Here is a 13,676-nt window from a genome sequence, read left to right as displayed (position 1 = left end):
TTTGAAGGTGCCAGCAATAAGTAATAAACAAGTGACCAATCAATCCCGACAGGTAGACAAAATACAGCCTTTACACACCAATATTATTCACCACGTAGTAATACCGCTGATCTGTAACAATCTTATCCAAGAATGGCCTCCTGGTAAACCTAGTATGGTGAAGAGATGACTTACTCACTCATTGCAGCCTTGTTTGATTATTGCTAGATGCTGGACTTTGAATCACCATGCCTAAAAGAAAGGTAACAGCCATCGTTTTATATAAATACCAAATAAAAAGAAAGAAAAACGTCGAATGATAACTTACTCGGTTACGTGATTGTGCAGTTCTGTGTCTCCAGAAAAGTCCAACCTTTGAAACGAAAAAGAGAGTATCGAGAGGAAACGGTAAATAAAGTCTTTGGACCGTAAATGCTCTTCTCAACGGTGGATATTATTAAAATTCAAACTCCTGTTCCGTAAAACTGTTTATTTGACTCAGCACAGGGATTCGGAAGGGCAAAATTCATGAAGAGCAAAATTTTCCACTCCTTGAAATTATCTCGTGTGGAATTTATCCTCTTGATTATAATTGTGTGACCTTTGAGTTTTAGAGTTTGCACTCTGTCAATGAACCATTTGTTGTAAGAGAATTGATTGTGGCTACATGTACTACCTGACTGCTTCATATTTTATGTGTTAGCAATTACGCGTTGCTGCAGATTCATCAGATGACTCTGATATTGAGGTGGATGTCGTGGAGATTTCTGACAGTAGCAGCAATCCTGCCAGGAGTCCTTTCCCCAGTAAAGGACCATCATCATTTCCTCAGAAAAATCAGACAGCATCAAAAGGTTGGGATCATTGTTAGTATCTGAGCAACTGTGCACCTACTCCTCCCCTAAGCCAACCAAAAAAAAATCTACTGATAACCAGTTAGGTTAATGTTGGGTTAGGGGAGGGATAGGTGTGTAGTTTCTCAGACACTGTCAGTGATCTAAAGGTTGGATGTACAGTGTTAATGACTGAATGTCATCTGAGGGTGTCCAGTTCCTATTGTTTAGCTATTTCTTACTTTCTCTATTTTTTTTACATGTAACTTGAAAAAGTTTTTTATCATTTTTTTAATTTCCCATTGTTAGTTTAAAAAAATGCTGGTTTTCTTGGTGTATATATTTGTTTGTTTGAATTGTGATTAATTTATTGAAAGGAAACAGGGAGGATACATTACCATTTTGGTTTGATGCAATGCAATCAGAAAAAGTGGCGTTTATGGCAAGCAGTTGGGAAAACTGGAATTATGAAAATATTGTTATGATAACTGAGCTGATCTCTTGTTGTGAATGTGTCTCCAGGAAAACGAAGATCTACAAGACTCAGTGCAGGAACTGTTTCTGAAGATAACAAACAAGGCTGCATTGTGTGTAATAGCCTCCACGATGAAGAAAATATTCTGCAATGTTCAAATTGCTGCACTCTGGGTATTTCTTAGTGTTTTAATCTAAAAGCATAGTATGGCCTATATATTTTAAAGCATAGTAATGGCCTATATATTTCTTTTTTATGTTGTCAATAAATTATTTGTTGGAGCACTTTTATTCCAAGTTTCAAGTTTGTTTAATTGCTAAATATGGTTAAGATAATGGTGCTTGGAGAGAGGTAAAATTTTCCTCACGACGTGGAAGCTTTTCTACAAGCTTGTCCTATAATGTCTTATCACTACAGGCCTAGAAGGCAATGCATTGGCCAAACCAAATTCAATATGATGTACCTTCAACCTCACTTCCACTCTATACTTGAGCTGTAGTCTCAGAAGGAATTTTATCAGAAAAGTGAACAGCCTTGACTGTTTGTCCTCAGCAAAATACTTCCACTTTTAAAAACACATGAAAATCTGGGCAATGCAATTTACAGTATTTAATAATAATCTGCTGATAAGTATAAAGTCCCCCTTGCCAAGGTTAAAGATTGTCCTGTTTTATTAAAGCACAGTTTAACCTACACAAATGGCTTTCTCTTTACCTCAGCCACTTGTTTTTTGTCACAGTGGAAGGTCCATATATTACCTTGTTTTAACCCCTGTACACTGCCACCTCTCCCTAATGGTATTTTAGCCTCCAAAGTACATCCCAACAACCAAATTAATCTCTCTATAACAACCAGTCAGCGGCTGACTGACAAAGTGTTTAACAAAATCTCAAACAACTCACTCAAGCCCACAGCCTAGGACATCATTATTTCTAAACAAAGTATGAAGTGTCTAGAATACAAAATGTGACTCATGTACAACTTGATATATACTCACTATCCCATACTTGCTTTGTGTTTTTTACATCTTCTTTGAACATCAACTTTTGGTTTCTTTCAATTGACATATTTGTGCTTTGTGACAGTTAACAACAAAAAGCCTCTGCTTTAAATGAAGTCATACTTGACAGCCCTTTTGCTCTGTCCTGAAAGAGGCCACTGTGACTCACCTTTTTTTACAACAATGGTGACTTAATTTTAAATTTGTTTTCAACTGATACGTAGTTATGGTCATCTATGATTTTTATGTCAGTAATGACTCAATTATTTTTTTTCCTAATTTAAGGGCACAGGTCTTGTTTGTCTCTTTCCAATGAAGACTGTCCAAGATTAGACAGTTCCTTGTGGCAATGCAGAGCTTGCAAAACCTGTTATGTGTGCAAGTCAGCTGAAAGTGAGGTGATTATATATAAAACAACAACAAAAGTGATGTAAAAGTTAAAATTATAATAGCAATAAGTGATCATTACTGGTATGTAACACTGAAATTTAAAAATAAATGTACACGCTGTACTTGTAACTCCATTCAAACATATCACCTGGAAAGTATGGTCTCTAGGTGAATCCTCTGTCTGAGTCTATTATCCTAAGTTTTATTTTGCATTATAACTTTCTTATCTTTGATGTTTCAGTAGTAGGAGAGAGGGATTGTTTTTTCTTAAACATTGTCTTTTGTGAATAGAATTTTCATTTAACAGTCATCACCTCTATAAGGTTCTGATCAGTCTATTTATGGAATCTGTTTTAGTGAAAAAAGGATGTAACCAGTATGATCATTTCTGACAAAGCTTTCAGAGTGATTTCATTTTAATGACTTTTTCAGTCAATAATGAACAACTCATCTTAGTTTTCTTTCTCTTCACCTTTTGTCTGGACAATTTGCATCTGGTAATTGCTTTATGTTGAAAAATGACACTAGCTTTTTACATATAGCTCACAAACCACTATTTACTTTTCTTTTTTTTTTAACTTGTAGCTTGAGACCTGTGAAACCTGTGATAGAGCATTCCACTTGCTATGCATTCCTTACTCACAATCAGTACTCAAGCAGTCCATCTCAACAATTTGTCCTGAGTGTGCATCAATGAACAATTTAGATGATCATGCTCTTCTGCTACCAGACACACAGACCCCAGTTGTTAAAAAAAAGCGAGGGAGACCAAGAAAGATTCATGTGTTGGAAAAACCACCAGTTGAAAACAAAGCGGAAAGCTTCCCCTTGGCATCTTTTACAGAAATAGGAGATGAGACTAAGGAAAGAAAGTCAACAAAGAGAGTGAAGAGGTGTCCAACATCTGGTTGTGACGGGCTTGGTCACATGACAGGAAAATTTGAAATGCATCACACTTTATCTGGTTGTCCAAAATATCATAACATGACACCACAAGAATGCAAGGTAAATACCATACAATAGTCATTGTTTGTGATTTTTAATGCATAATATAGGAGACAAGAAATGTTCTTAACAGTGGCTGTTGTTTAGGTTATTTGGCTTGAGGCTTTTGTGAACAGAGAAAGGTTTTTTGTTGATTTATAACTTCTTCTATTATTATTTGTAATTTTCATGTTTTAAAGAGATGTGAGAGATAACTGGACAGAAAGTGGCTGAGTTATGAATATCATGTGTGTCAACCACTTCAAATAGTAGTTGGTAAATCAGCCATTTCTGCCAAGGACCTCCTTTATATAATAAAAGTTTTTCTTCCATCTTAATAAAATTGAAAATTCATTTATGTGTTATGTGTACACAGGAGTTTTCATTCCAAGAAAGAGGAAAAGAGAGCATGAGAAAGATCTTTGCCATAATGAACACTACTTAAGTACTGAAAATAAAACCATAAAAAAATTCAGGCCTGTGCGGGATATGAACCATTGACCTGTGCAAAATGGTGTGGTGCTCTTTTAAGTGAGCCAACAAGTAGACTGGGAGCTGGTCATTTTGTTGGTTCCATACCAGTTCCTAGTTGGCTTGTTAGCTCAGTTGGTAAGGAATTGTACCAGTGTCACTAAGTCATAGGTTCAACTCCCATACAGGCTTGAATTTTCTACTAAGTGAGTTAATTTTCCACTAAGTGAGCTTACAAGCCAACTGGGAGCTGGTCGTTTTGTTGGTTCTAGACCAGCTCCTGGCTGGCTTGTCAACTCAGTTGGTAGGGCACTGCACTGGTATCACAGAAGTCCTGAATTGATTTTCAGTTCTGTTTAAGAAGTGTTCATTATTGCAAAGATCACTCTCATATTCATTTCATAATCTGCAGTTCACGTATATTGACTTTCAAATGTGTACAGTTAAAGGTGAAAAGAAAAAGTGTGGAAGTATGCCATGTAATGACTACCTTGGGCAGAAATTGCTACTCTAGCTCTCTCTGAAGGTTTTTTTTTCTATTGTTTTGCACCACTAAATGTACTGTCAATTGATAGGAGAGGGCAGAAGAAAAGAAAAAGGAACTTGCAGTTTATCCAGACTCTAAAAAAGGGAAATCCAGTGCTTCACCTGAAGAGAATCTGCCACCAAAAAAGACATTAAGAAACAAAGTGAGTCACACACTGAATATCTTTTAAAGATACTTTTGTGCAATATTAGTGGGAGAGTTCAGTGTTGCAATGGTAGACAGCTCAACATAAAGCAAAAATTTTATTCTCAATTAAAGAGCACTATATTTTTGTGTGTACAGGTGCAGCTTTCCTTTATGCCAGAAAAGATCCGTGTGGCTGTGACAAGCAAAGAAATTACACCAGAAGAGCTAGGTTTACAAAAAAGTAGTGAGAGAAAAATAAATACATTGTCCAATGAAAGCCATCTTGACACTTCAAGATATTCTTGTGAAAAAGAAACAAATGGTAAAGCATTAATTGATCAGTTAGACCAGGAGACTCTGAAAGAAATAGCATCAGAGGGTGATTTCAAGTTGTTCAAAGAAGCTTGGACAAAGGCATTAGAGGCCAATGAAGAGGTGAGAAAGATGGCCAATGAATGTTCAGCTGATGAATGGGAACCATTCAGCCTCAACCTTCACCTTTCAAAAGCACTTCCTCCTTTACCTGATTACTCTGAACATGAGACATGTTATAAGTGTGCAGTCATTGAGTCATTAATTCTTCATGTTATTACTTGGTTCAAGATGCTGTTAAATGTAGCTACAATTCAGTTGTTTATAGATGGTGGTATGTTTTTGTAATTCTTCTTTGGGAACTAGCAGCTGTAGGAGAGAGACTGAGACAAATTGGTCATTTGTCAAATGTAGTGAGTATGGTTGGGTCATTATCCAGAATCAAACACTTTTTTCAGTACAACACAGCATTTAAGGTACACAACACTTGAACAGCAGTATGATTAACAAAGAAGCTCTAATTTGCTTTTCACAACTACAATGAAATTGCTAATTATTATACTAATAAAATGATATATTTTGGTGGATTTGTCATTTACATGCTTTATTCCTTGTGATGAAATGCAATCAGTGCATTAAAGTTTAAAGCTATATACTTGACTTTTCTAGAGAAAAGTCAAGTGGAAAAATTTAATGACCTTCCAGCAATTTCAAACTTTGCAAACAATTTACTTTCTAGGAAATTCTGCCTTTGAATGGCAGATCTGGAAGCCGCTGTATTGAGTTTGGCTTGTATGAAGTTGATACGTGGTACTCATCACCTTTTCCTGAGGAATTCCAGAGATTACGTAAAATATACATCTGTGAATTCTGTCTGAAATATATGAGGAGCAAAACTGTTTTAAGACGACATGTGGTATGTGTTTAAACTTTGTTATTTAACAAAAGTGTATTTGTCATCTTTTACAAAGATGGATAGAAATTAATTGCCTGTAATCATGACTAAACTCTGAATTGCATTTCTAAATATTCAGTGGTAATTTGCACACAGTGCATGTTAAAAAGGTTTGTGACAAACTGTGTACCTCTACTTGTAAATTTTATAACACATCTGAAATAACAGTATCAGCTCTATCAAAACTACACAAAAATCTATAAAAAAATAAGATGGTAAGATTTAGCCGATTGACAGCCCAGCATTCTCTTGTCTGATTGGAGAAGCATTTCTCCACACTATTGAAGTTCAAGCAATTTTGGGTGGTCATAAATGATACTAAATTTTACTGATTACTGTCTAAGGAGAACACTGAATTTATTGTTATTATTCAATAATTAATTATCTGTGTCAATTAATTGGTGGTAGCTGTCCATATCAAAAAATTATTAATATTGGAAGAATCTTTTGTGATATAATTTTGTTGTTGAATGAGTGTGAATATATAAAAATCACAAATAAGTGAACTGCAGATTAATCAATGAAATCAATATAAAAGTTATCTTTGCAGCAATGAACACTACTTAAACATTAGTGAAAATAAAGCCTGAAAAAAACTGAGGCCTGCATGGGATTTAAACCCATGACCTCTGCAGTACCAGTGCAGTGCTCTACCGACTGAGCCAACAAGCCAACTGGGAGCTGGTCATCCTGGTTCGTTATAAAGTTGCAAAGTGATGAATAAATGATGGTGGCAATATGAAAATCATATGTATGGCTTTTATTTTCAGGCTTTATTTTCGCTAATGCTCAAGTAGTGTTCATTACCATGAAGATCACTCTCATAATCACATTCATTGTTGTTAAAATTATAGCAAATGATAATGTATTTACTATTTGAGACTAAGGGAAGAAAAAAAGGGATTTGAACTGTATATGCATGTTCATGGGATGATTTTCCTCCAAGAATATTTTGATAAATGATTTTGCTGAAATGTTTGGTTCATTTTCAGGCTAAATGCAATGTCAGGCATCCACCTGGAATTGAAATATATCGGAAGAATGACCTCTCAATATTTGAAGTTGATGGAAAAAATCACAAGGTGAGTGCCACAAACTGTAACTTAAATTGAAAAGTGCTACATGGACAGAAAAGTAAGCATTTAACTCCCTTGAGTGACTAAGACAGAATTTTTCCATACAATATTAATACAAAATCGAGCAGACAAGTGATGAGAACAAAGAAATACCATTTGGATGAATTAAAGTTGATCTGATACTTAACTCTTCGAACTAACATCCTGAGACTTGTATGGCTGTCAGTAAGGAGAATTAATGATGAGATATTGGGATTGAAAAGGTTAAAAGGGATGTCTACTCTGTAATTTAATCAAATGACTTTGATTTGACTTGTTTGTCAGCTTCCATGATCTTGCTACACTGTAATAAAGATCACAATTGTAAAAGAGTTGTACGATGCAGCTGCTAATTTTTACTAGTGCAATAAGAGTGTCAGGACTTACCTTGTGTTGTTTTTATTGTCAGGTGTATTGTCAAAACTTATGTTTGTTGGCCAAGTTATTTCTTAATCACAAGACCCTTTACTATGATGTGGAACCTTTTCTGTTTTATGTGATGACAGCTGTAGACTCTATTGGTTGTCATATGATTGGTTACTTTTCAAAGGTAAGACATTGATTGTTCTCAGGTATCGCAGGTTTGATAGGTTTTGTTAAGCAAGGGGAAAGAAGGATTAAGCTTAAATTTATAACTAGACTCAGACACAGTTTGTTGAAGGCTGGAAAACTAAATTAGAGGGGTGCAGTATTTAAAAACACATCCCAAGCTTCCAAGGAAATTTATATACCATATCTAAAGCTCATCTTAACTTACATGAACCCACTACCCTGTTTTGGTTTGTTTTTGCATTACAGGAGAAGAAGTCCTTTCTGAATTACAACGTTTCATGCATACTTACTTTACCGATGTACATGAAACAAGGCTATGGAAAAATGCTCATCGACTTCAGTAAGTTATTTCTTTCTTTTGTTGCTGATGTTTTATAGTTGTTAGACAGTGACTCTCTGTTTGCAAAAGTTCATCTTCTTCTGCTATTTTCTAATACTTTAAATTGTACTTTGTACTCAATATTTGTCTTCCTATTGGCTAATAACCAACAAATAGCACTAGAAACCAGGGCCCAGTTGGTCAAAGGGCGGATAACTCTATCCAAGGTATAAATTGCTGTCCGATGGATAAGTGTTAACAAAACATACTACAATATCCACTGGAAAGAGATATATCCAGTGAATAGCATGATCCGCCCTCCCAACAACCCCGGCTTGAACAATATACAAGGTATTTGGTCACTATAAAAGGGGTAAGTTTCTAAATAAACTGTGGTACTGCATCGATGAGAGAGTATAACAGGCTAATTTGGTATTAACAAGGTTTTCAAAGCTGAAGTTTCGAGCGTTATCCCTTCGTCCTTCACAATGATGAAGGGCTAACGCTCGAAACGTCAGCTCTGTAACTCTTAACGGTGGCCAATTTACGTTATCAACTCAGATGATAAAACTAAATTACCCTATTTGATAGCTAGATACTTTGTTGCTTGCACGCGCAATGCATGACCTCCAAGATGCTGAGTTCCAAAACAGTTCACACAAAGTTGACCTTAGTTTTATTTAAAAGGTATATAAATTTTGTACAAAATAATATTTAGTTTTCTTGCTAATGACTGGAGTTACTTGTTTTGAAAGATAATGCAAAATTCTCCTCTCAAAAACTTCTCCATTTCCTTTCTTTTCTTTTAAGGAAAAAGGTTGATTGTGCTTCTTGCAGAATGTGCTTTTTTGTTTGTGTTTTTTAAACAATGTACAATAATGAAATTGGTGGATTCGCTAAATAAGATATCTGAAGGCCACGGTAAATTTTATCAAACAGGGCTGGCACTTCGACCTTGGCCCCTACAGATATCAAAGCACCTTCCTCCAGTAATTATCTTTATAATTCAGCTTTCATACACTGTACAAATTCCGATTTTCTGGTCGGCTGATTTGTACCACGTGATACTGGGTTGTGACAAAATAATCTCCTTGGGGTCATTATTGTGGTGTAATAGCCTTGGTGTAAATTCAACACACCACTGTTTAGAAAACACAGAAATTGTCGTCTGATCACTAGTTTTGCTTTTGATTTGTTTCATTTACGGTGCCAATATTTTCTCAGAAAAGGTGTCATGCGGTTATAGTGTGTGAAACATCTTTCCTGGAATATACCACACTACCACATTTTTTTACTTCTGCCAGTTTCAGTGACTACTGATGTGTAATAAAATTCCCTTGCCATTGACCATGCAATTCCTGATCAGAAAGTGTTCGAGATCAGTTCCATTTCGAATTTGAATTTCCGTTTCACTTATACTAAGAAATGTATGTTATCTTTTGGTGCTTTAGGTTATCTTCTATCGAAAGTGGAAGGGAAGGTTGGATCTCCAGAAAAGCCCTTATCAGATCTTGGACTTATTAGTTACCGCAGTTACTGGAAAAGCATTTTGCTAAAATACTTGAAGAATTTTGGATTTGACAGGATATCTATTAAAGGTGAGTTAGTTACATTTGGGGTCCAAAAGTTCTATTCTCGAGTGGAAATTCTCGTACTCCAAACAACAGATGACACCACTTTTGAGTGTGTGTGTGTGTTTGTCTGTTCGGTGCGCCCAAAAAGGTGAAAGGCGGTACAGAAGTTCTTTATTTTTCGTATTACACCGATCAAGGCGAGGTTAACAATTAATAGCCAGTGTGCGGGTTTATATGCAGAAAGTGGAGCTACGCCATTGGTGGGAATATGGTGACGAGAAAACAGGAATGAATTAGTTGTATGAAAAGCGACATGTAACGTCATTTCTTGCGGTCCCCTGGGCCTCGACCAATTGTGTGCTTCCTTTTCAAATTCCCTTCAAGGAGTTCCATTCTTGTCTTCTTCTTAGTACCCACTCTTAAACCCGGCTATTTATTTATTCAATTATTTTCGTCAAACATCGAGCCGATAAGTGTATGTGTGACCGTTTCGCCGCCTCTCCCAGTATTCCATTTGAATAGTTTTCGATGTCTGAACTACAGCTAATATTTCCATCCTACATTTTACTTCACAAGCGAATGTTTTATAGTGTAGCCACTCATGTTTAGTCGCCCATTTAAGGAACACGAAGAGGCACAGTGTTTTCAAGTCTCAGTTTTTAAACTTTGCGACGAGGTAAAGTTTCTCGGAGTTCAGCCGTAATTCAGTATTTTTTTGGTTTGTTTCAGATATAAGCCAGGAAACAGCATTGCATCCAAGTGACATTATCAGCACCTTGCAGTATATGGGTATTCTGAAGTACTGGAAAGGAAAGCATGTCATCCTCCGTGCTACGGTTAGCGTCGCATGTAACAAAACAAACTAACGCTATGAACTTATTGGATTTCAGAGAATGGCTTAAATGACTCTAAAACGAAATACATCAAGTTAAATGTATGCTCCTCATATAATTCCAGACAAGTTCCAGTAAAGTTGACAAGTTGCACACACGCACACTGTCATACCCAAGTCTGACAAACTTAAGGGTTCCATTTTGACACTTTTCATTGGGTTGATAAATAAGAGCTAGTACTTGAGCAAATTACTCACCCGAGTGTTCTCAATGGACTTCAGATTGATCATCTATGATGGGGCTGATGTTATGTTCATGATCTTCACATCAAACTCGCTGTCTCAGACATAAAGTGTGAAATGATTGCTTATCAACCAAATTAAACCTGCCAAACGTGAAAATTCAACACGTGTGTTTCAGATCCAATGTCTCTGGACTAATAAGAAGGCGTACAGTATACTTTATTTCAGTGCACCTTTAGATTGACAAATTGTCTGATATTCACAATTTTTAGGATCTGTTTGATGATTACGAGAGGAAGGCTTTATCCCGGCCTGCCAGCTACCAGGAAATCGATCCTGCGTGCCTGTCATGGGTACCAAAAGCCTCAGAAGATACAAAAATGTAATATTTTAGTTTGTTTGTTTGTTTGTTTGTTTGTTTTTCCAATGTATTTATCATGACTAGATTCAAACATATTCTTATCTGTGAAGTGAGCCGATAATTTTTACATTTCTCAAAGTACATTGCTATCCTGTTCACAATCGTCTTCATCGGCCATATTTTTTTTAAATATTAGAACTATTGATACATCAATTAATCTTTGTTCCCTAGCTGTTCGGCGCGCAATATTTAACGAAAGACTTAATAGAGAAAAGAAAAACGTTGATCTTACTAAATACTGGGTCTTTCTGTTATATCATAGGTGATATGTGCTAATTCCCTTTTCACATTTCATTCAAAGTTTATACCCTTTTTTGTATTATGCTTTAGTGTAACATATTTTAGTTCCGGTTGAAATTATCGCTGCTCAGGGCTGGTTTACTCATATTGTCATTGCTCTAAAATACACTATGTTGAGAATTTTGTTAGATTATCCTTTATGTTATCTATGTTGTAGGAACTTAGGGTTTTCATTTCATTTTAGCATGTTAGCATTAAGGTGTGCAACTGAGTAAAGTGAATGAGAAAAAAGTCCTGAGCAACGGACAGTTGGGTTGTCTCAACTCAATCCTGAGTTCTCGCATGTGCTCTTTTGTTGTGTAGTATAGTATATAACATTTTAAGAACTTTGTTATTTTGATCTCCAACGAAACTCGAGATTTACAGAGAAAACAGTGTATGAAGATTGTTGCTCAACGCAAAGATGTACAGAAAAGTCGGAGAAGATGGGGCATACTCAAGTGACCAGCCCTTTCCATGAATCAACGAGCAACGTGCTCTTTGAGCAAATTTTGTTATTACAAATGCAGTGCGTTAGCTAAGGGTTTGTTGTTGTTGCTGTTGTTGTTTTTAACACGCTCAGCCACCTCCAAATAAAGTGTTGACTCCACTGAAATTCGACGTTAAGTATATTTTCTGCGCGTGATGAAGGGATAACTGATGAACTTGAATGATCGAAAATTTGAGAAAGGTAATCTCCGGGAAGTTCCTGTACAGAGATCAACTTATGTTGAAGTAATTGCATACTTTATTGTTAAACAGATTATCATTGTTTTAACAAGAGTGCTTTTAACACCATAACCCAAAAAGCCGGCTATTATGGTAACAGACAATTTTTTCCACGCCGAATTCACGATGAGAAGTATGCTTTGATCAAAATCAATTTCAGCATGGTGCAAGTATGACCAGTAAAATTTAATTGTTGAGAAAGTATTTTTTTTTTGTAATAGAAGATACCGCTTGACCGAGGCTGCAAATTAAGGTCATTAGGAGAAAAGGAGATGATCAAATCATTTTTACATACTATAGCTGAATACTTGTGGTTTAGATTCATATACCAATTATATTCCTAACTCCAAGATAACGAAGTTCTTAGTTTACAATATAACACACTTCTGCTGCTACCGATTTTGTCCTTTAAAAACCGTATATTCAGTAAAGCAGGGTCTTAACCCTCAGATATTTTACGACGAAAGTTTCTGTTCCTGTATGGGATGAGTTAAGAACCGTTTTCACGAATCATCCCTTCAAGCACAATAGTTGTAGCTTTTTGTCATTCAGATCCGAAGCAACCGCTTGCTTTATTGCACAAAACAAGATTCCTGACCGCAATTTTTTTTTATTATGGAAACTCAGTGTTATCGTTACACGAATAAATCTTTTGCATGAAATTATCTGAAAAGCTGCTGACTGTTCTAAGGTTAAAAAAAAATTACATGTAAAATTTCTAAGTTCGAATACCATGCTTCATCATTTTCACCCGCATTCATATATCCAGGAATGTCATCGAGGGTGTTTTCCTTTCCAAGGGAGTAAGCTTTTGTTATTTTTGATACTGTCAAAACAGCAGTCATTGTCACTTAGTGTTTTTATGCAAGAACTCCCTCATCTGGACGATCACAGTTGTCCCATCAATAATTACTCTAGACTTACTCTACTCTAATGAGATAATTTGCTGGATCGCATCAGTCTTAACCAAAGTGAATTATCGCACACCATTTCTATCCAGTCAGTTGAGTTCCAAAATTCAGCTGGTGAGCATATTCTAAGAGCCCCCATTCCCCCATATTATGACAATATATTCGTTTAAAATTGGAAGCTTCTTTCTTTTTGTGATCCATTCTATGTAGGGATTGGAAACAAATCTGTTCGCACCTGATCGAAATTTGAATTCTAACCCGACTGCAGAAACGTGTCATGAAATGAGCATATCGAAACAGAAATCCACTGTTAGAAAAAATTGCCTAGCCTATGGAATACCTTTCGAAGCTTCAAAGAATGAGATGACAACGCCTTGAATAACGCGTTCTAGTCTTTAAGCTTTTCTCCCTTTTAAAGGCAAGCACTCACAGAGGATTGCGCAACTAATGAAGATTTACTCTGCGTGTGTTGCTCGGTACATATTTTTTATGCATTAGACTTTGAATTTGCCCGCTTATGTTTACTTAATAACTTTGAGAAGTTTTATCAGTATACACTGCCCTAAAGACCTGGTGTGTTTGTACTGCCTCTTTATTCCACTCCAAATATGCGTGCACGTTTGTGTTTC

At 36.0% G+C, this 13,676-nt stretch overlaps 1 protein-coding gene across 1 annotated transcript; it reads left to right on the top strand.

Moving 5' to 3' along the window:
• Positions 1-104: 104 nt before the first annotated feature.
• LOC131789384 (histone acetyltransferase KAT7-like) lies at positions 105-12,437 on the top strand. The gene is made up of 14 exons (XM_059106490.2): positions 105-242; positions 683-833; positions 1,335-1,460; positions 2,573-2,685; positions 3,263-3,682; positions 4,708-4,821; positions 4,962-5,240; positions 5,857-6,033; positions 7,065-7,154; positions 7,597-7,737; positions 7,986-8,079; positions 9,510-9,656; positions 10,362-10,468; positions 10,980-12,437. The coding sequence occupies exons 1-14, from the start codon at positions 228-230 to the stop codon at positions 11,091-11,093; spliced, it is 2,088 nt and encodes a 695-aa protein (XP_058962473.2). The 5' UTR covers positions 105-227; the 3' UTR covers positions 11,094-12,437.
• The last annotated feature ends 1,239 nt before the right edge of the window (positions 12,438-13,676 follow it).

This window comes from Pocillopora verrucosa, chromosome 11 (assembly GCF_036669915.1).
Source record: "Pocillopora verrucosa isolate sample1 chromosome 11, ASM3666991v2, whole genome shotgun sequence".
In the NCBI taxonomy this organism is placed as follows: Eukaryota; Metazoa; Cnidaria; class Anthozoa; order Scleractinia; family Pocilloporidae; genus Pocillopora; species Pocillopora verrucosa.
The sequence above is the reverse complement of the archived record's forward strand: the minus strand, read 5'-3'. Positions and strand labels throughout refer to the sequence as shown.

Bases quoted from the DNA above. Each gene is read 5' to 3' on its own strand.
- LOC131789384 (XM_059106490.2), top strand. The intron at 8,080-9,509 runs GTAAGTTATTTC...TTGGTGCTTTAG, and splicing joins AAAAATGCTCATCGACTTCA to GTTATCTTCTATCGAAAGTG. The intron at 9,657-10,361 runs GTGAGTTAGTTA...GGTTTGTTTCAG, and splicing joins TGACAGGATATCTATTAAAG to ATATAAGCCAGGAAACAGCA.